The sequence below is a fragment of the Carassius gibelio genome, chromosome A8 (genome assembly GCF_023724105.1).
Source record: "Carassius gibelio isolate Cgi1373 ecotype wild population from Czech Republic chromosome A8, carGib1.2-hapl.c, whole genome shotgun sequence".
Taxonomy (NCBI): Eukaryota; Metazoa; Chordata; class Actinopteri; order Cypriniformes; family Cyprinidae; genus Carassius; species Carassius gibelio.
In genome coordinates, this window is record NC_068378.1 from 19,327,721 (window position 1) to 19,351,119 (window position 23,399).

Below are 23,399 nucleotides of genomic sequence, written 5' to 3' on the forward strand. Positions count from 1 at the left end.
CTTTTCCCACTAAAAAAACACCATAAAAACAACGGAAATTCCAAATTAATAAAGAATAAAATAAATGTTCCATGGATGTTAAAGGAATGGTTCACCGAAAAAATAAATAATTGCTTCTATTTAATAATGTTATTACAGAGTCCATAATCCATAATAATGCTTTGTTGCCAATAAGGAACTTTTGTTTTTAAGAGTGTAGTGTGTCGTCTTTTGCTGAAAGTGTTTTGAGTCTAACCTTATGCACAAATGGCCCACATGACTCCTACTAATGTTGGAAACAAGACAAGTCGACTTCAGGAAGTGGCGTAATAATTACTGATCACCTACTTAACTTTAGTTGTATATCTCCTATCCCTCCTCTGACATTTGTTCTAGCAGATCGTCAGATTGCAATATATTCAATGAGAAAACAAGATCTGTTAGCAGTGAAAATGTCCTGTCTGTATGTGAATCACCATGTATTCTTGCCATAATCAGCAGCTGCCCACCTCAGCCTGTTTCACCACAGAAAGCTGGCTACTGTCCATGGATTTAAATGGGTTGACATTTATCTGTTAGATTTATTGTTACAACGTGATTCCATTGTATTCATTTACACTTTGTAGGCTTGTTAAATGAGTTAAAGGAAGTAAAGGGAAGTTGTTGTTTTTCTCTTCAGTTCCATATAAAACAGTTCATGTTCTCTCTGCTTGGAATTGCCGGAAAGATAATCTCTTCATCATAAAGGCGTGTCAGCATTTCCACCATTTTTCACTAGTGAACTAAATTTTCATTGGTATTCAAAAGCCATACATGTAAACTGACTTGATTATCTTTAACCCTTTTTTAAGACCTGGGACAAAACAGAACACACAAGCAGACAAAAAATAAAATAAATAAATGTTATATATTTTTTAATATAAGGACATTCAAGGCTATTTATTGATGGCTTGTGGCAACCTTTTAATTAATTAAAAGATTGTTTTCATAAGTAGGCTATGCTGAGAAAACTCTTGAATCAGTAATAATGATTTGGAATTAAATAGTTAGGTGTACAATGCACTTATAAAACCTTTATTTATTTATTTATTTTTTAATTTAAGCATTTAGTCGATGTCTCTTGCATGACTGTGCCCATCAGCTTTCAGCAGATCTGACAGAAGTTAATGGGATGCTCCTCCCTCGATGTCCCGTAAGCGTAATTTCCGGATGCGGTACAGTGAAGAGCAGATAAAAGCAGGAATATCATCCACTCTGCATGTTTTCCGCACTGTGGACTCTTCGAGTCACGTGCGACTCAGCGGACCCTCTGATTGGTTACATGCAACCCGACAGAGCGATTCCTTTTATAATATTAAAATAAACACAAAGGCATAATTTTTTTTTTTTTTTTTTTTAGCAAAGATATGTTTTCCCACAAGAGTATTAATAATAAACATATCAGACAATTTGATACTGTCATGTCAACAGACAAACATGTCAAAGTTATTATTATATATGTTATATACATACGAAGTCTGGATACTGCCAATACAAATTTAGCATTTCAAATAAAGCAGGAAGTTTGAACATTTTTTACGCAATATCTCCCCATAAACATTTTGCTTACTTAGTTCAAAGATTCTTAAAAAAAAAAAAAATACAGAACAGAACAGGTTTTATGATCGTAAATGTGTACACACATTGTCTAAAGAGTACTGACAGAATGTTAAACGGCAACATTTTAATTATTTCTATAATCACACACATATATATATATATATATATATATATATATATATATATATATATATTACATTTTATGATATAATTCTCATGATCTCAAATAAAAAAAATATTGTACGTTTTTAAACCGTTTATATTTTAATGTTTGTAATTTAAGCCTACTGCGTTATTATACAATATCATGTTAGAAAATGTCATTTATTAATAATTTAAGCCTTCAATCCAACAGGTTTTTAATTCAAGTTTACTCACTACTCTCTCTCTATAGCTCCTCCTACTTCAAGCACGCAATGAAGAGTGGGAAGGCTAACAAACATCTTTGACTGGAGTGGAAAACACACAGCTCTATTAGCCTATACCAGCAGATTATTACATGGCAGGACGGTAGTCGGGAATCAACTCGGAACGACAAACCGGAAATCAAGTTTTATTCCTGGAGGGTTCAGCTTTTAATTTTCGGATGAGAAATGTCCTCGGCGGCGTTCAGGCCTTTATTTGTTATCTGAGAGGAGTCGTAGCTGACTGGCTAGCTGGCTAACTCCCCCCTACCCCTTCACTACGAGCTAGCTACTTAGCGAAAGAGGTGTGAAAATATAAAGATTTTCGGCTTTGGCAGGCTGTGGTGAACAAAACGACACGTATGTGGACAATTATATACATTAATGTGTTTGTTAACAATATAATGTTCGTTTGCAGCTGAAAAGATGTGTAAATGTTGAGTTATGGATGAGCGGGTCTGTTGAGACTGATGTGAACACTGGTGGATATTAAACCGGCGATATCATACAATATATATTATTTATATTTGTAGTCTATAGGTGTCAAATAACAGCTAGACTATCAGTTTTAAGCTGGGAGGGCAGTATAGCTGTGGGATAGGTTTACTGCATGTCTGAGTTAATTCTACCTAGGTATTACTTATTAACCATTTGTTTACTGTTGGAGCTTTGGACCTTTTTAAGAAATGGTAGAAAATGCTGCATAGGAAGAATCTAAAGAAAAGAAAAAGTATTATTTTTGTTTTTCAAAAGGAGCTTGAATGCAGTATTGTTTTTGAAATAATTACTAAAGAAATTAGATGTTAAAGTAGTTAAGTATTTTATTTCAAAAACGTTTTAAACAAAAAAAAAATCAACAGTTGTAGATTTACATCATATAAGATCATATAAGTCTTCAAGACTAGAAAATTATTTTTTTTTGCATGTTGAGATGGTTTCCTCTCATGGGGGATGCCATGATGAGATCACATGACCCAGCAGTGTCTATACACAGTAATAATATATTATACAATTTACTATTGTTTCTCCAAATATAATGTACATACTACAGAGCCCAGTTGAAACTTAATTAATATTTTTGTTGATGTGTATTGACTACAATCTCTTGTCATCTCTTTTGCAGCTGACAATGAATGGGCTTTCTGTGAGTGAGCTGTGCTGCCTGTTCTGTTGCCCCCCCTGCCCCAGCCGTATTGCTGCCAAGCTTGCCTTCCTGCCTCCTGAACCTACCTATGCCCTCCTGCCTGATCCGGAGGCCGGGCCGGTACCTGCCGGACCCACGGGGACGTCAAGCCTCCGGTCCCGGGGAGGAGGTGGTGGTGGTAGCAGTTCGGTTGGGGGAGGGAATGCCACAGGGGAGGGGCGCTGGAAGCTCCACCTCACAGAGCGGGCAGAATTCCAGTATTCCCAACGGGAGCTGGATGTTACGGAAGTGTTCCTGACCCGTTCTAGTAGGGGGAACAGAGTGGGCTGCATGTATATCCGCTGTGCCCCCTCTGCCAGGTAGGATGGGTGCATTTTAGTTACAATTGGAGGAGCCATATATATAATTTTTTTTTTTTACAATATTATATGTTCAAAATGTCACGTTTCCTCTGATGGACCCCCTTTTCCTCACATGGGTTATTTACATTCCTTAATTCTTTTTCCATTTTCCTTTGTCCTATTTCCTGCTTCCCTCTCTGAGTTTGTCTGCTATCTTTACCCAGAAGCCACTCCTTCCTGGACACATTCTTTCTTTATCACGCACCACTTAATTCCCACTGTTGTTACTTATTCCTTTGTCGCTTTATTTCCTTTCTAAAGGTGATTTTCTTAGGAAGAGTACAGTTGTTGTGTTTTCTTTTTTGTGGTCAATATTGTGGATGTCTTCACTTTACTACTCAAAGCACCTGTTAAATAGTTTTTTGAAAGTCTGGCTTTAATGTAATATTTTATAGTTGTACACTAAAACTATTAAAACATTTTGTTCTTGAATTGCAATAAAGCTGAAAAAAAAAAAAAAAAAAATATATATATATATATATAATAGAAATGTTGCCATAATGATTAACTGAAAAAAAAATAAGTATTAAAATTACTAAAAATGAAAGCTAAATAGAAACGTCAAGACAAAATCTAATAAAAAAGACAAAATCACCTAGTAAAATACTAAAACAAAAAATAAAATTAAAATATGAACATTAAAATAAATACAATTTTAAAATAAATACTATACAAGTAATTCTAAAATAACACTGCAAGTTTTTTTTTGATTTTTGGATACTCTGGTATTATGATTCTACACACACACACACACACATTCTCTCTCTCGTGTTAGTTATGAAATCATTCCCTGCAGCATATCAGGCTCAGGCTCACTGCAATCGCACCCACATGCCCAGTGATTCAGTGAGTAAAATGATAGGTTATTAAGTCTCTTTGTGGATCCATCTTGACTTGGATGTTGAGTCAGACCTTGAAATAGTGTAATGAGCATACAAGAGAGTGACTTTGTACCACAAATCCCATCACCCCTTTTGTCTGTCTCTCTCCGCAGGTTCACTGTCTTGTTCTCTCATGGTAATGCAGTGGATCTAGGCCAGATGAGCAGCTTCTATATTGGCCTGGGCACTCGCATCAATTGTAACATATTCTCCTATGATTACTCCGGCTATGGGGTCAGTACGGGGAAGCCCTCAGAAAAGAATTTGTATGCAGACATAGACGCAGCGTGGCAGGCTCTACGCTCACGGTGAGACACAAAATCAATACCAGGGCTCAACCAAAACAACTGCATGACTGTTGTCGAGTTATATTACAATGCTGCATCTTAATATCTAATCTAGACAACTGTTAAAAAGTCAGTAAAATATTTTTTAAAGATAGTTTTATTCCGCATGAACCCATTAAATTGATCAAAAGTGACAGAAAAGTTTTTTAGAATGTTTCTTAAATGTAAAACAGTAGAATATGAACCAGAATCTTTAAACTAAATGAAAAGAGCACAGTTTGCTTTAATTCAGGAATGCAAAAAAAAAAAGGCTGATGAAAGTTCACACTGTATTCACAATGTTGTGCCAGCAATCTGCAATTCATACTGCTCTTGGTCTGAATAGTCTGTTAATCACAATGGCACGGGGCATTTATTTGTTCAGTATTAATAATTAGCTTTTGATTCCTCTATTTGAAACAGATATGGCATCAGCCCAGAGAATATTATCCTTTATGGACAGAGCATTGGCACGGTGCCCACGGTGGACCTGGCATCACGATACGAGTGTGCGGCTGTGATTCTCCACTCCCCTCTCACCTCCGGCATGAGGGTGGCCTTCCCTGACACTAAGAAGACTTACTGCTTTGACGCATTTCCCAAGTGAGTACCAAACAACATTGGATTCTGATTTGTCCTCAATTATTTGTGTGCCATTACCATTCTGTTGGAGGTTTGACATGGCATCATCATTGCAGTTTGTTTATGAGCTGATGATTTGCCTTGTCATGGCCAGCACAGATTGCTGCTATTTATGAGCAATCCACTGGGTTTTGGCGAGAGCAAACAGAGTGTGTTGTGATGTGGTTTGCTGGCGGATATTTTTCTGCGCTTCTTGTTTAGACACAAAATGCGCCTGACTATCACACACTGAAATATATAGATGCAAAAATAGTAATAATTTAGTCTTCGAATTAGACCTTCAGCCCTTGATTAAAGGATATAAGGCTATTTTTTTTTCTTTAAGTTTCATTACAATCATTTTCATTGTTCCATGTTGGCTGTGAGGGAGGTTGGCTCTACACTCGGTAGGCGGTGTCACTCCGTGCCAGTGTAGCGGGACACATGGTCGCCATACAGCTTCAGTCAAAACCACCACTGTTCTCGCACATCTGCTGTGTAGTTGGCTGGCAGCTGTTTAGTTTGCTGGCACCCACAGATACACCCATGCATAAACACATGCACCACTTGGATTTCCAAAATGTAGTTAGCTACATAACAATTTGAAATTGTTGTTATTATTCATAAGTATTTGTATCAGAAGTTTGTAGTATGTAATATTTTTTTTTGCTGCTGACTAAAATTTAAGTAAAAACTGTAATATTGTGAAATATTACATTTTCCATGTATTTTTAAAATGCTCAAGAATTATCAATGCTGAAAACCGCTGTGCTACTTATTTTTGTGGACACTGATAGATTTTTCACCCTTATTTGAATATAACAGCATTTATGTAAAAAACCTTTAATCATTATAAATGTCATTTGGGTCATTGCTAAATAACAGCAATTTCTTACAGGGAAAAAAATTGCTGACCCAAAGATTTTAAAGGGGGGGTGAAATGCTCGTTTTCACTCAATATCCTGTTAATCTTGAGTACATATAGAGTAGTACTGCATCCTTCATAACTCCAAAAAGTCTTTAGTTTTATTATATTCATAAGAGAAAGATAGTCTGTACCGATTTTTCCCGGAAAAACACGAGCGCCTGGAGGCGTGACGTGTGGGCGGAGCTAAAGAATCACGAGCGCGAATAGGCTTTTGCGTTGAGAGCATGTGGAAGCTGTGACATTACCGTGAGGGAAAACCCATCATCCAAAAAAAACCATGGCTTACAGTCAGATTCAGCGTATATTTTTGATCCAGAATCAGATCCAGAGGCTGAAACTGAACGAGAACAGCAGCAGCAACGACTCGCTCCGAGCGGGGCTCGAACCCGGGTCTCTGGCATGGGAGGGGACGCACTAACAAGGAGGCAGAGATATTTGAAGCAGTTTTACTCACCGCCTGGGGTTCCAACACACGATCGTGACCCTTTTTCCTTGGGATTGCATCATCCTTAAGAAATAAACGATACGCAAATCCGTCGTCAAACTGGGCCTTGTTCGTAAAACAAGCATCTTCGAAATGCAGGGAACAAACAAAAACACTTGCACAACTCCGTTGATGCTCTGTAAAAATAAACGCCATCCACTGGTCCCTTAATGCTGTATTTTTTTTGGTAATCTGTGCGGGGTTGTCTTGCCCTGGCAACCAAAAACACACTTCTTTTGTGACTTTTCGCGACGATCTCGCTCTGATCAGTGAATCGCTCTGATCAGTGAATGTCTCTGCTGTGCTATACGGGAGCGCGCGCTCTTCCGGCAGAAGTGCCTTAGGACCCATATAAGGAAATTCTGCTCCATCTAACGTCACACAGAGCCATACTCGAAAAAAACTTTCCGAAACTTGTGACAAACCGGAAGAGGTTTTTTTTGGAACAAAAATACTCCTTCAAACATACAACTTAATTTTTGAAACTTTGTCCATGTTTAGCATGGGAATCCAACTCTTTAACAGTGTAAAAAACTCAGTATGCATGAAATAGCATTTCACCTCCCCTTTAAAGGTAGTGTACTATTAAATTATAGAGTAAATAAAAAATATCTTGCATGAAAAAGTCAACATCACAATTTGAGTGACATCATAAAAATTAAAAAATAAACTATTAAATTAGAAAAATCTAGTTTGAGCTATCACGATACCGAAAATTAAGTTGCCGCTGAAATAAATCCATGGTGTTTCATTGATCATATGTCAAAAGTGAAATGAGCTTTCGAGTCTATTAATGAAGAAATAGTTTTTCTCTGTGTATTGGGGAAGTTGTTTTTCTTCTAACACCCTGTGCCCATTTGTGTGTCCTTATTTCAGCATTGAGAAAGTTTCTAAAATCACGTCTCCAGTGTTGATCATCCATGGGACGGAGGACGAGGTGATAGATTTTTCCCACGGGCTGGCCCTGTACGAGCGCTGCCCCAAAGCTGTAGAGCCGCTGTGGGTGGAGGGGGCTGGACACAACGACATCGAACTGTACAGCCAATACCTGGAACGGCTGCGTCGTTTCATCGGACAGGAATTGGCCGCACAACACGCCTAAGCTCTCCTCCGTCTCCCTCTTGTCATCCCACCATCTCCCAGTCCGAGCGAGAGTGAGACGGATGCGTCTCTTATGTGTAACTTATTGAAGCCTGCCATTTTGTATAGACAATGTTACTATTGGGGCAGCTTGACACATGCTCCTTTGCTCAGATTTGTTTTCTTAAGTGTTTTCTTTTTTCTCCCCCCGTTTGTCATCTCCTTGTACATGTGAGCGTGTGTGCATGGGAACTCTGGGAGATGGAAGTGGAATTACTATGGAGCAAGAACGGATGGATGGATGAATCCCTCTGCCAGTTTCAGTCCAATGGAAATAAGCCAGAGTCAGACGATGTTCTGTACCTCCAACCTGATGGTGTTTCTCAACATCTGAGCATTCATTTGTCAGTTGAGTGGTTCACTTCTCCGACCTGCTCACGTTATGCCTCAGCCTGAAAGATCTTGGCTTCCCACTTGTTGTCAGACAACCTAAAATAGTTCGACGTCAGAGCCTGGCAAATTTGCTTGCCTTGCTGACCCTGTAGGATGGAATAAACCGGTTGGGTTTGGTGAAGAATTTCAGGATTGAGTTTTAAAGCATCCTACACCGGTGCAATGATGCCCAGCTCTGCAGCTTCTAACCCTCTGGCTTCCTCTGGTAGGCTGTTGTTTCCAGGTGCGTGGGTCTCTTCTCTCATATACCCTGCAGGATGCTGACCTCTATGCACTGACGTTCCCTTCCAATGAGTTTTTGCCTTTATGTGAAAGCTGAGCTTGGGATGAGATGACACCTGATCATCTACACAGCTCCAGGCAGGGAAAGCTTCAATCCTGGGACACTGGCTTTTGTTTCCAGCTTTATCAGTCTTTTTTTTTTTTCTTTACTGTCTCTTTCCTTTCTTCTCAGCATGTGAGGGTGTCCATAGCACCCTGAGGTGAAAGAAATTGGGAGGGCTGCTTCCTCATCATCATATTTCAATGAAAACATCACACTTGGGATGACATGATACAGAATATATTCATTTCCAGATCCATACGTCATGTTCTTGACTGTTGGGCCAGTAGAAAGATCAAGGTTTCATTATCATTTCGGGACTTTTCTAAAGCCAGATCTTCGGCGTAGCATTTCCACCCGCATTCTCAAGTAGTTAAATATTTTAAACGGGTTTTGGGTTAATAAATGTTTTAATTGTGTAAGAATGATTAATGCACGCAACACAGGTAGCAGTCAGAGGTAAAAAAAAACAGAAGTTACTTCTGAACAAAGGCGATGACACACACCTCGCAACCAGTTTATCTTGTTTTTAGCCTGACGTCAAGGATGTTTCATGGAATCATGGAAATGTTACTCCTCTTGTTGGCATTCAAATCAGAGCTCAAGTATAATTGTGCATATTTACTCTTGCCTTTTTGTTTATTGTTTTAGCAAATCATTTCAAAGCAGAGCACATAATTTTAAAGCCTTTTCTTAATGATAATAAAGGATTTCCCCTTTTTCATTCAATGTCAGATTGCTAGTTAGTGGCACATTGTTTAATCCATCTAAGTAATGTTCTGAGCTGTGCTGGGTTTAAAGATTATAACTAGCAATAAAGGCACAACAATGAGGTCATGTAACCCCTATTTTTAAGCTGCTTGCCTTGAAAGGGAGTTTGTCTGATATGATCTGGATGCAACTATGACTCTTAAAGTTAGCTTTGAAAAACACTAGCGGTGGACTCAAAATCATTCAGAGGTGTCTTTCTCTCAGTCTAAGTTTTTCAACTGTGAATTATCAAGGGAACTTGCTGCTATAGATCTCAATTGAACGCTCTCAGTGAAATTAAAAGGGCCGAACCTACAGCCTTTTGCTGTTTTCCATTGCATCAAAGACTACCGAGTCTTTTCAGTGAGATAAGACATCGCTTCCTCTTTCTGGAGTGAATCCATTTTGCCCTTTTAACACCGTGGGCTGACCAGCCATTCTGGATACTATACAACTTTTGTTTAATTAGATTAATTTCAGTATCTTTGTCAGGGAAGGTTTTTGCTAGATGAGTATTCTGATTTTATGGCACCCGAGTTGATTAGACATCTCATTTCATCTCTAGATATCCTGTTCATTGTCTTTTTTCCATCCACTTCACATGGTCTGTTAGTATGTGCTCTGGTTAAACTGACTCCCATTAATGCACAAAGCCCAGTCATTCTGTATTCCGAAAACACTGGTTACATGTTGCATCATGCATTTAAATATGTAGAGGTTTTACACAAGGGGCTTGTTCTTTCTCCATTCTAACCAAAGATGACCGGTGTTGGAGTTGCAATGGCCGCCCACTGCCATTTGTCAGCGCTCAGATGTTGAGTGAAGGAGGAGGTGGCAGGCTTTTTAGACACACAATACAGGCTGCTGTTGATGCTGCCGAGGGGAAGTTTTTGTGTGGACTGTTGGTGCGTGTTTACCTCCTGTAAGACACAAGTGTTTGGAGGGCAGAAGCAATATCGACTTGGAACCAGCAGGCTGGATGTGAGGATGCTCTGTGTGCGCATACAAGAGGGGAGGACGTTAGTTACGTTCAGATTCAACTTTTTATTAAGCATAACTTTAAATAAAGTTATAGAAATGTCTTTTTAAAACTATCCGATGTATGTACTGTATAACATTGTTTGAGAATCAGTTTTTTTTTTTTTTTATCTTAATGGATCGGGAGCAAGGAGTCATTGGGGTGTTGCTGTTCTGTCCTTCTGTCCTATGTTATTTTTAGTTTTAATTGTTTTTTTCCTTTTCCAGAATTATTAAAAAAAGAGATCATAGAAAATAAAATTATGAATTGATTATTATTGTAACTCTTTCTTTTTTTTTTGTAACCGCACACAGGAACATCAAATTTCTATAGCAAAATATTATTTCTTGTTTTACATTAGTATGAATATGTTAATATGTTGACATTAATTGATCACTATTGTAAATTATCATTTTTTCATTGTCAAATTATGGTAAACCTAACATCGCACAGGAGTGTCATTTATACAGCAAAATATTACAATTAATATTTTATGTATCGTTACATTACATTTGCACTTCAATATATTTGATGTATTATATCACATATTTTTTGATTAATATTTGATGTGTTTAATTTTGAATGTGACAGATTGGTAATTGTTGTAAATCTTTTAATAGATTCACCACTTTTACACGCAGGTGTATTTATTTTATATCAATTATGTTCATTATATTTAAATAAATTTAATACATTTACATTTAAATATCTTCTATAATATTTAACCTTGAACTTGACTATATGAATTGACAATTATGGTAAACCTATTTTCATGTTACATGCTGGATTTGTATGCTGAAGACGTAATACATTTAGAATAATTTAATACATTTATTAACTTTCACATTTAATATGTCTCTCTTGTATTTTTAAATGTGAGATCCATATTTGATACGAACTTGAAATGATTAGCTATTGTAAATCTCTTTTCTTATAACTGCACTCATTTATATGGTGATATATTTTCCAGGCTGAGCTGGGCTGAGTTTCCCAGAATCCTTGGGCTATAAACATCCTCAGGAATTGTAAAACGATGGTAGCGGCTGACCTGCATTTTAAATTGTGATCCGCAACTCTTGTGGCACAGACATGAAGTCCCAACAATCAATGATGAGGCTTTTATAATTCAGTGCACAGAAAGAAACATTCTGTGAGCGTGACGGATAACACTCTGTTGCCGTTGGCTGTGTTTTGTTTATTCATCATGTAGCTGCATTTGTCTTTTCATCTGACTCCTCAGATTCATCAGCTAATGCCAAAACGGTCTCAAAACTCTTGATTTGAATCTTCCCATGGAAAACAAACCAGTACAAGAGTGCATGCATGTGGGCGTACAGAGAGAAAAGAGTCGCTGAGGATTTCTAGAACAGCAGATGGGTTCCGTTATTATCTGTAACAAAAAACTCCAATTATCTGCCTCGTTTTAATTACTGCCCTGCAAGCTTTGGCATGACCTAGACTATCGGCAACAGCTACAGTCAAGAGGCATTAGCAGGCTACTGCCAGATGGGATTTAAGGCCTTCTGTTAAACACACACATGCCATGTGGATATGCACACAAAACCTTGTTTCTACAGTCTAGTCATACTTGGATTATTCTCACAATGCCAATTTGCTTACATTCAAATATGTCACATTACTTTGAGACCTGCTGTAGATATGCCAAATACATGGAACATTAAATGAATATTCCGGGTTCAGTTCAAGTCCGGATCAATCTACAACATGGGGCATAATGTTGATTAGGCTACCACAAAAATAGATATGGACTTCTGTTTGATTAGGGAACAGTCAGGCATTTACAATGGAATTCAATGAAGTCAAGCTGTTAATGTTAAAATACTGTATTGCCACATAATGTAAACCACATTTTAATGTGGACAAATCGCTTGCACACCTTTGTTGCCATTACAACATAACGCCTAACATAAGCCAACAACAACAAAAAAATTATGCACATTCTCTAGGCCTAACTCGTTGATTATTGTCGGTGCATTGTTGTATGTCTTTATTTCAGCCCACTCCAAAGGTTGACAAATGAGTGGGCGAAAATAAGACATTTATCATTGGTTGCTTAAGAAGACGTGATTGTTTTTTACCATAGTTTTATCATCTTTTGTCTCTTGAGTTTGTATGGCAGTTTGCCTGAGGCTTGCTAGGGGGAGATGCAGTGCAGGTTTCACATCCGACCACTAGGTGGCACTAACTACATTCTCAATGGACTGAAACACATTCAAATGGTTAATCAACTGTTCTGTTAAAGCATTAATGTGAAAGAAAGTATGCTTTGTTAGTCTGTTGTACGTTCAACTTAAATGATATGCTAAAAGAAGGGCATTTCCAAGATAAATCTATATGGGACATAAATAAAGAGTTTTAGCTATAGGCCATATCTGACAAATGTAAATATAACATATAAAAAGTGTCTTAATCACAGCATAGTTTCTTTTACAGTCCACTTTTTAGTGCCATATTTAAATTTTTCAGATCTGCTTTATATAGATGATTTATTTATTTTATTATATAGATATTTTTTTGTCTGTGTGTTGTTGTTTCTGTGCACTGGAAGCTTATGTTACTAAAACAAATTCCTTAAGCATACTTGGCAATAAAGCTCTTTCTGATTCTGATTTATTCATTCATCACGGAAACACCCTTCCTGACAATGATAATGATGGAAGTAGATATCAGAATAGCTATCAGTAAAAATAAAATCAAATAAAAAAAGCAGTTGGATCTAGCACACGAACAAGGCAGCACATTTGATATTTGATTCATGCAGTTTGATGTTTGCACTGACTTTCTTTTACTACATGCTGTAATTAGCATCACTGGTTAAACTCTTCCTTCGTCACCACAGCCACAAAATATGTGTTTGCACTTCATTACAGAGTGTTTCATATCTTCACTGTCATCTGAGGTCTGCATCTCTTTACCATTAAAGGAATCTGTGCTGCAGTCTCACTGTGTGGAGGGGGAAAATCATCAGAAGTAAGTGTTTAGCCCTCACTGTGTCTGTGCCTGTGTCTACCACACTGCCAAACAAACAAACATGTCCCAGACTGCTTGTGAAAATAGATAGATCTTTTCAGGATAACCAACTGAGCCTGGAATATTGCACGTTGCATTTGTCACGGTTATTATTTTGTGTATTTTTCTTGAGTGGTCTTGAAGATTTTTCCCAAGACCAGCTACGGCCCCCGAGGCCAGTCATATATGGTCCTGCTTTGCTCACATTTAGCTTTGTTTGGTTGATTTATTGGTGATTCAATCTGACCTGGATATTGGGTCATTGAAGATTTGGGGACATCAGGCAAAATAGATGCAGTTCCTGCGGATATAAAGTTATTCCTGCCCTCCTTCCAATATTGACAACCTCTTATGCTATAATCCACTGTCGTATTTGTTTAGAACGTTTTTGGACTGTTTCTGCTTGTAAACTATTTGATCTGTTCATGTTTTTCTCTTGATTCAGATGATTCTTGATTTTTACTCATTCTGACGGCACCCATCCACTGCAGAGGATCCACTGGTGAGTGAACTAATGCTAAATTTCTCCAGATATGTACTACAGTACTCCTTTAAAATAATAATAATTATTATTATTTTTAGAATAATAACAAATTAATTGGCTATAAATCAATGTTGGCTATGATTACATGCAACTTTAATCAACATTGTCTGCACAGAATTTAATTTTGGACCTAATGCAATGCATAAAATGCTAGCATACATTCTGGTTTAACTATGTATATGGATGAACAGAACTGATTATGCTCTTTTCAGATATCAGCAACAAGGTCACGAGAGCTGGATTGCAACCCTCAAACTCACCGCCATCTGGTTCTGGCATGAGATGTCATCACTCTTGTCTTTTTATCTCACATCTTACAGTATGTCTGGAATCATGTATGTGCCGGCTACATTCGGTCTCAGTAACATAGAGGTTAGAGAAACAAATCATGACAAAGATGAAATATGATACATAAACTTCTGCCCTGAGACCATTTATCATTTAATAACATATTAGTGTGTGACCTTGCCCAGGCGGATACAGGAATTTGACTGAAACATATTTCACTTGGATGTAATATAACTTTGAAGACTTAGCCTTTATCAGCAGTAAAAAATAATTCACCTGCCACATCTGCCCCGTTCATGTTTTTTTTTCTGTGTGATATGATGGCGTTGTCTTTTTTTTTTTTTTTTATCATTCTGCCGTTTTACACCCTCACACACCTGCATAAATAATTTAGCTTTTTAAACAGCCAAATTCAGATTCTTTGAATTCACAATAGATTGCAAGCATGAGATGAACACACGTAACATGAGTCCAGTAACTTAAGAAGATTACTAGGCAAGATGAAAAAATAATGAGAAAAAAAAGATTCAAAACTATCTTGTGTCTGTTTCCTCAGTATTTTTGACTCGAGTTTGTGAAAAAGAAAGCTGCTGGCTATGATTATGATTAACTTTAATCAATTTTGTCTTTGCACAGAATTCAGTTTTGGTGTGACTGCAGTGCATAGAATACTAAACATTCTGTTTGGTTTGACTCTTTATATAGATTAACCAATTATGTATTTCATTTATATATAAATGAATATATATATACACTGTATACATGCAATATTTTTAAATATACTTTTGTAATATAATTTTGTTATACAATAGTCTGTTAGTTAATTAAATGAATTGCTTTACAGTACATAAACTGACATCACTCATTACATTCTGTCACAATACATTAAGATATAAAAAACTTTAAATAAATGGCAGACGACATCTGCAACAAACGCTTTGAATGTATCCCTCTGACAGACCCATGTAATGTGTCATCACAGAATATCTGTTAGGATTTTACTGTTTACATTTCATTGTCCTTGTTCCATGTTGTTCCCTGGAATGCTTCACTGCGTTCTTTGGAATGAGGCCAGTGTTGCACGAAACTCCGGAATCTTTGAAATGTCCTGTGCAGTTAACAGTTGGGTTCCATTACACAATCACGGGGAACTCATCAAACCGTCCCTGAGTGGGCAGCAAGCATGCGAAATGGCTAGAAATACACCCCTCTGCTCCTGGCCTGACATTTTTAGAAGCATTTTACCAAACTCATCTGAACATTTATAGTGAGGCGAAACAAAAACCGTTGTCTCCAGGGCAACACAGTGAGAGCTAAATGGTTACAAGAGCCCATCGTGTATTTTCAGATAGAGTGGGCAGTTAGGCCTGTCATTCAGCAGGCTGTTGAAGATTAATATAAATGAACCCACATATGTATGCTTTTTTCATTCACACCAGCCCCTGTTTATTGGTGAGGTGTGGGTTGCTGGTGGGTCAGTGGATGCTGTGTGTTCAGCTCTCTGGTTGAGGTGAGATCTCGAATCTGCTCACAGTTAGACCGCCGTGATGACCTCATCACAGACCGCAGCTACCTTACCAAACAAGGCCTTCAACTGTGGCACATAGACCAATGAGAAAAGAAAAGAGACTCTTTTCTATTGATTTATCTTCTCTTTCCTAATATTTTACACAATGACAATAATAAGAATTCAAGTACAATAATAATAAGTAAAAATCTTGTTAAAAACACATGCGTGCAATTTCCAAGGAATTTACTTTTTTCAAGGTAATTTCAGGGTAATTCACAAACACACACACACACATATATATATATAGAGAGAGAGAGATAGGGGAGAGAGAGAAAGAGAGATTACCTTTATGTTTTACTATTGTTGTTGTATTTTAGATTTTTACAACCTTAATTAATCTTGCTTTGTCATAAATAAGTCACATTATCTGATATTGTAATAATCTTACTGACCATGAAGCATAGTCATGATGGTCCGTAGGAGTCCTCTCTGATATAATTTCTGTTTTATGATTCCTCCCTGCATGTTTGTCCAAGTTCATTAAACCACATTACTTTGTTTAGGAAGACAATTTTTTTATTTATTTTAATAAGCAGTGAAGCAATTTTGCTATGCCAAACTACCTAAGTTTTTTCTTCTTCAGGTATTTCATTCTTTTAATGAGGTAGTTTTCTTCATTAAGATATCACTTATGTATTACCCTGACATTTTCGATTTTATGTCATCCATAAAAAAAATCCAAATTAATTTTAATACAGAAATGAAAAACATGCTTATCATGGAAGAGGCATGTTCTAATCATTGTATGTATAAATTGCATTTTTAATATTTCTGAATAATTTTAAAGATAATACGCCCCCCCTCCCCCCCCCCCGCCCCTAAAAAAGAGCACAAATGTCATTGACCTAGCTACCAAACTCCCCTCTCAGCACAATAGATAGTTAGACTGGTCCAAACTGGCTCCATTTTTACCAGCACTGGACATCTACCAAGTTCAAATGACCTGTAATTGCATTTGCATTCACGAACATTGAGTCAAGACTCCATGGAGAGTATGTTTATTGAGATGCAAGTAATAATTGCTGTTGATTCGATTTTGTACATGTGCTTGCGATTATAGCAAAAACAGGAAAAAAAAAAAGGCTTGGATTTGGGTGGCTGACAAAAATCACCTAGGGCTCAACTTATTGTTGCATTTGGCACTTGTTGCATGGTTTTCTGCTCATGAAAAAATAAGACTTTGGTGCTTTAAGACAGCTATATGATTGAGAATATGTAGACCATTAGGCTGTTTACGCTATATATGTTTATGCTGATAATGCTCTATATGGTGCTTTACGATATAGAATTATGGAGTGAAATCTTGTTACTGCAAGAACAAAAGCAAAGCTACTGTAAAGCCACTGTGTATTTGAAGCAATGGGCCGAGACTGAAGTATCCCATGCCATTAAAAACCTAGTCATCTTTTATAATAATGGATATGAACATGGAATAAACTCCAAGGCTATTTGCTGGCTGCTATCAGGACCTGCAATCAAATCACAAAGAAATGGAGACATGATGGTTGGCTTGTGACTGCAAGTAATTCGATTGTGCTTGATCACATGCAATGCAATCCCTCAGCTACAATATATGTCATTACCCAGAGATATCAAATTGCACCTCGTATTGTGGCCTAATGTTGACGCCACTGTTCTTATTTCACCTAATCTCCCATGTATACACCTGGCAACCAGCGTTAGCCGTGAGCAAAAGACAGGAACATTATTTTAGCATTGCAACTAAGAATGACGACTGCGCTGATTCAGGGTGATCTTTGGATGCTTCTCTAGCAGGAGTAAAAGCTCAAAAATGTCACTCTTCAAAGTTCTTTTCTGATAAACTGCCTCATTTCGTGTTCCCAACATGGTTTTGTGGCCCGGTTTGAAGCAAATGCTCCATTTCAGAGCAGCAGTGTGGGATGAAAGCCAGGAAGAACAAATCTGTGCTTCTCTTTTGTTTATTTATTTGTTGTCAGTTCCATATCGCTATCTTGCGAGAGCTTTACTTCACATCAAATGTGGAGAAGTGAACAAAGAGAGATGTTTCCTTCAAAGTTTCTTTGGCCTAATTTGATACTTTTCATTAAAAGGTCACAATAAGGAAAATAATAATGGGTAACTGTGAACCATTGGGGCTCAGCCAACTGTGACAGCAGCAAATCATACTCACTTTGTGTGCAAGGGCCTGAATTATCACAATGGTTCTCATGTATGATACACCACACACAGACAAGTTTTCTTTTATTATACGTACACAATTAGTTTGAGTCATGTTGAGGAAATGCTCATGAGATGATTAAAAGGGACTTTTTCAGGTGTGTTTATTATCTGTCTGATAATATCATTCAAGTACATGCCCAAGGCATCTTCAGCTGATGAAGTCACCAACTTTTGCTTTACTGTTTGCACTGAACTGACTCATCTATTATTATCTAGACCCCTTAATTTAACTTGAGTATGATCACAGATAGCGGAAGGAGGAAAAGAAGAAGAGACAGGAGGAGAGCTTTGTTATTATTACCCTCCCTAACTGTCTTATGAAAATCTCACCTGTATACACATTTTTAAAAAACTTTTTTTTAAATCTTTAGTTGAGATAATATGTAATTGTAAATGTGTGCATCCCATTGGCCCCAAAATGTCACAGAAAGGAATATCAAATTCAGTGTAAAGACAATGGAGCATAAAGCTGTACTAAAATATGAAAACATGGGAGCCCTCAAACACTAAAAAGACGTCTCTATTGCAGCTATGTATTATGAAACATACTTTATGCAAATATGTGAACTCAAATGCTTGAATTCGTTGTCGCTATCCAAAGTATGTCAGACTAATTCACACAGCAGGTGTAATGTCGAACGAATTCTGATTGGCTGTCAATGTTCTTTTTGTTCATCAGCTGGAATACATTCTTAAAGTGGTTTTTTTTTATGATTTTTTTTTGGCGTTTTCATTGTAATTGTGGTGTGGACTTCCATATTGTCAGAATTAGAACAATTACAGGTTGCAGGAAGGGATTATTGTCCCGCCCTCACGGCAGTGCACACGTCATCAGAGAAGAAATCTGATTGCTAAAAAGAGATCAATTTTTGATTACCAGTGCACGTACCTTTAAAAAAATGACGTGCACGGAGGAATCATTTATTATAAAAACTGCAAAAACTGCAGTAGTATTCCATTAAATTAAAAATGTATAAAGGAAATAAAATTAGACTGTCATCTTTGATTTCATGGTGACTTTAAAATGAGACAATTTGCTTTGGTTCGCTTAATTGTGTAAAATATGACGTTTTCAGTGTCACGATATAATGTATTTTCATTTCTCATTTATAATGTATTGGTATTTTTATGTATTATTATTCCATTTTTGTATATTTATATTTTATATTACAACTTTTTATACTGCTTCTGCAGTGAAAAGATGACTTTATTTTGATGCAATTCAAGCTCGTTCGCTAGGTCTCTCGGTCTCCAAATTAAAATCACTTACGTTGCCACTTTCGCTCCTAAACTAAGACTAATCCCCTCATCCAAGTATCGCTGATATATTTTCTAACCCCAAGTGATTAACTACAAATTAATTCCGCTCCAGTCCGCAGCTCTATTCTGCGTCAGGTTTTGGCATTGACTCGCGTTTGAATAGCTGTGGGTGACAGACTTCCAACAGCGCTGAGAGCGCAAACGCGTGATCTTTCTCTCTCGGACCAAACCCCGCGGGCTACACACCAGGGATTGCTGGAAATACTACATTTCTACCAGACAACAAGAGTTCCCCTTAACGGGATTCTAGAAGCTGGACTCATATTCGTAGGCAGCGACGCGCGCACCAAACAAACGAATGTGTCTCTTTTGGTCCGCGCATTTAGGAACGTATTGGCGCAGCACTGAATAACTATTGTAGCGTTGATTGATAAGGCAAGTGTTTCCAGCCCAGACAGACACGTTTTTATAAGGCACAGCTGGTTACGCTGGCGTGGACTGCTTTTGCCATCATTTGTTAGGCATAAGGCAGTTTATCCTCGCTTATAGCAAACGACTTCTTGGATACTGGATGGCTGTCCAAAGAAGAGTACATCGGCTGCAGGACCAAGCCAGGAATGCCATTTGTTCACGAGCATCATAAACGAGCCTTGTTGCGCGGTGTTTTTTATTTTTTACCCGGGGGCAGGTGTTGTTGTGTACTTTGGGGCGGGGGGTTAGTTATTGGGGCTTTGGACACAGTTGTCTGAAGGATGTCAGATCAGGGATCAGATCTACAAAGAGACAGGTGCGATAGAGAGGAGTAGATTTCACGCGGACCCCTCCTCTCCTCTTCTCTCCTCTCTTTTCCTCTCAGTCATTCTGGATTATAGTCCCGAGGAGGCGAGTCATTCACAGAGAACCGTGGCTCACCGTTTCCCGCGGCTGTTATCGGTAAGTGTACTGGTTTACCAAATTATAAGATTCTGTCCTGGATTTGTAGTAGTTGTTACGGGAATTTCCTCTCCATCTCGCGATGATTGGTTTGGTTCTGCGAGCGCCTCTCTGAATTGTACTGTTTTTACACTTTAGGATATTAGTCTTAGAATATTGTTCATTGTAGAAATGTTGTGATTTTTATATTTAGACATGATTTAGAGAATTGTTGGTCATTGTTCTGGTTTGTTTTTATATATGAAATTTCGGGTTTTGAAGCATACGGATGGAGGAGCAGAAATTATTAATTAACAATTGTTCACATTTTACAGTAGTTGTCTTGAAAATATAGGAATGTGTTGACACCAATATCACTTTACTTGCAGCATATTTAATAATTGTTACAATTAGTTTGAGTTCTTAGTTATGGCATTTTTTTTTATAAAGTCTTAAAAGTTTGTCTTAATTCAAGTTATTTCTCTCATATGCCTCGATTTTATTATTTTAATGTAGCTTTTTGCTCTCAGGTCGACTGCGTTTGTGCAGTTTTACAAGTGGATAAGTGCATTACTCAAAACTGAGTGTGCTTTCTCCAAACTCCTCACACAGTTATCTTTTGTAACTTGACACAGCAATTAATCTCAAATGCACTTAAGTCCCCTAAACAAATGAACTCATTTTGCCATGACCTGACTAACATTCACACTTATCAAAACACTGAGAATTACAAGATGATCTTTTTAAACAGAAACCAGGAGTCTTTTGTAAAACAAGAATGACAGCTCTTTGCTGTGTTGCATGCAGCAGTACAAGAAAAAAAAGCACAGATTCCATGATTCAGCATGCTTTAATTTTTGCATATGGTGATTCCACAAAAAATGTATCTTTGATACTGTAAAACAAAAACAAGTATCTTCTCATATCTGTGCAAAACATCCACCTTTAATCCAACAGACTGGTACCAATATAGAAACATAATGCATCTATATCACTCTGAATGCCTTCTTTGTTGCTCCTAGAAAAATCTCTCGGCATGATTGATCTGTCCCAGTCGGCCATGTTTACATGACTTTTCAAAGATGGGCTATTTTGAATTGATGATAATGAAATCGACAGAAAAATGTTGATTTATCAATGAGAAATCTTGTGGTAGACCTGTATTTGGTTCGTTTTTCTTTTCTGTATAAAAAGATCACAGATTGTTAAATTGCTCTTGTACTTGCTACTTATATTTTTGAAACCGTTTTGAGAATGTGTAGACTCATATCGTGGTTGTCTGTGAGTGAGAAACGATTTCATGAATTTTGAATGATGTGGTCATTGAATGCAGTAACAAAATGATTTACTGTTTATAGTCTGCAGGCTCTTCTGTTGTGCTGACTGTTTGAAGACTTTTGCAAATGCACTATATTTAGAAATGCAAGTATTAATAAAACCAATTGTAAAAACTGTGAACGGTAGCCGTTAAATGGAACATCAATCTAGGTGTCACTGTTCTTTCCTCATTCACCCTGTTTCTCATGAACTGACATATAGAGCTGCACTCTTAAAAATAAGGGTTTCAATTACAACCTGAAAGATATTACTGTCATATTTCATAGCAGGACCCATTTAAGTTTCACATAGAACTAGACTATTTAATCTCTAGTTCTTTAGGAAGCCTATGTTCTTGTGCTTTTAGGACCCACACACTGATCTGAAGACCCTATAATGAAACATCAAGAGCTATTTTAGTCTAAAAGAACCACACAGCTCATTTACAGTTTTTGATAGGCACCTTGAATCTAAGAGAGTGTGGTTGGTGGGTGTTTATGCATGTTTGTTTTACTTGCTGTGTCATCCAGCTGTTTGACCGTACACCCATTCAACAGCTGTTCATTTTCCACCAAGTGGGTTGCATTGTTTCAGAATAGTATTTTTTTATCTTCCTTTCTCAAAATGAGGGTGAACTTTAATGAATGGCTGGCTTTTCAGCACCGGTCCGTCTGCTGCCTCACTGTGAGACATGTTTTTTTTGTCATAGTCCCCCTGTTTCAAATTCAAATGGCCATTGCGCCGTCTTTTGTTATGCTTTAAGGTTTGTGGACTGGAAAAAGAGAAAGAAGGAGTTAAGTCCCTAAGGGTGAGAGCATTTTGAAAGAACCTGGGAGGGACAGCAGATGAGAAAGTAGGTGAAAAGTGGAGACAATGTCCTTTAGTGAAGGAAAGGTAAGATGTGGATAGGATAGCAGCCTGCTTTCTCCAGCAACAAATCTGGCTTATTGGACTGGAATTGTTCTTTGCATCTACATGACTAAAGGTCTCAAGCACGATAGCAGTCATTAGAGCTGTTCAGTTTTTGCATTGTGAATTGGGTTATTTTAATACATCTTCTTTGTTTGGTTTCAGTCCAGCTTAAGCACCACACCATAATTCATGATCCAGGGTGTCATTTTTGTGAGCATGCCATTGACCTCTTCAAGCACACATACAAAACCACTCATTACACACTGAATTATCATTAACACCACAGCACACAATGTGTGATGTGCACAGGAAGTGTATGAATAGATCGGTTTCAGTGTTCCCTTTTTAACTCCAATTGTTGCGCAGCACAGTTTTTTATGAGCAAGAAATGAAGCAGTCACTTGCTCTGTAGTTAGGTCAATGCTGTATAAGAGTGCCCACAATCTTTTAAACCTTTTTTTTTAGTTTAAAACATTTAATTTCAGCAGGTTCTTAGAAAACTTATAATATTTTCATAAAAAGCTTCAGTTTGATAACTCTAAAAATGTCAAGTGGTGTAACCACCCATTAAGTAAAAATAAATAAATAAATAAAATTAAGTTTCAGTACAATACATGTGGGAGTACACATACATTATTTTCTGAAAAAGTTTTTTAAACATTCTTTTAAAGTTGGTTGGAATTTTAATAAATAACTTAATAGACTTACTGACTTTCCAACATAGTCCATTAAATCATTTTCTTTCCTTTTTTGTTTGGACCACATTTTTTTCAAAGAAATAGAATTATAATATTTTGAAAATTTTCTATTTTTATTTCTATTTTATATTTCCGATGGAGATTTATTTCTTTATTATAATATCAGGACTTAGGAATTTCACCTTAACATTTTAGCCATGCTACCCCCACCCAAACAAATCATAAATTATTATTATTTTTTTTTTCAATTTAGAAATTAAAAACATGCTGAAGTGG

General features: G+C 37.2%; 2 protein-coding genes across 3 annotated transcripts in view; both read left to right on the top strand.

Annotated features, from left to right (window-relative positions):
- Positions 1–1,998: 1,998 nt before the first annotated feature.
- LOC128018785 (alpha/beta hydrolase domain-containing protein 17A) lies at positions 1,999–10,662 on the top strand. Of its 2 annotated transcripts, none has more exons than XM_052604539.1 (5): positions 1,999–2,342; positions 3,106–3,485; positions 4,522–4,716; positions 5,158–5,337; positions 7,644–10,662. In XM_052604539.1, the coding sequence occupies exons 2-5, from the start codon at positions 3,112–3,114 to the stop codon at positions 7,867–7,869; spliced, it is 975 nt and encodes a 324-aa protein (XP_052460499.1). In that variant the 5' UTR covers positions 1,999–2,342; positions 3,106–3,111; the 3' UTR covers positions 7,870–10,662. The 2 variants fall into 2 exon arrangements, with proteins under 2 accessions (XP_052460499.1, XP_052460501.1); XM_052604541.1 differs by having other exon boundaries at positions 2,003–2,287.
- Positions 10,663–19,410: 8,748 nt separating this feature from the next.
- LOC128018786 (semaphorin-6B-like) overlaps positions 19,411–23,399 on the top strand; it is a 122,227-nt gene continuing 118,238 nt past the window's right edge. Inside the window, exon 1 of the mRNA XM_052604542.1 lies at positions 19,411–20,217. The gene's annotated coding sequence lies outside the window, so the exon portion shown is untranslated. The remainder of the gene's footprint in view (positions 20,218–23,399) is intronic.

What these genes read in the sequence shown, in the direction of transcription:
- LOC128018785 (XM_052604539.1), top strand. Translation starts at nt 3,112, where the DNA reads ATGAATGGGCTTTCTGTGAGTGAGCTGTGCTGCCTGTTCTGTTGCCCC. An exon ending in CGCTGTGCCCCCTCTGCCAG is followed by an intron (nt 3,486 to 4,521) that starts GTAGGATGGGTG and finishes CTCTCTCCGCAG; the next exon opens with GTTCACTGTCTTGTTCTCTC. An exon ending in TGGCAGGCTCTACGCTCACG is followed by an intron (nt 4,717 to 5,157) that starts GTGAGACACAAA and finishes TATTTGAAACAG; the next exon opens with ATATGGCATCAGCCCAGAGA.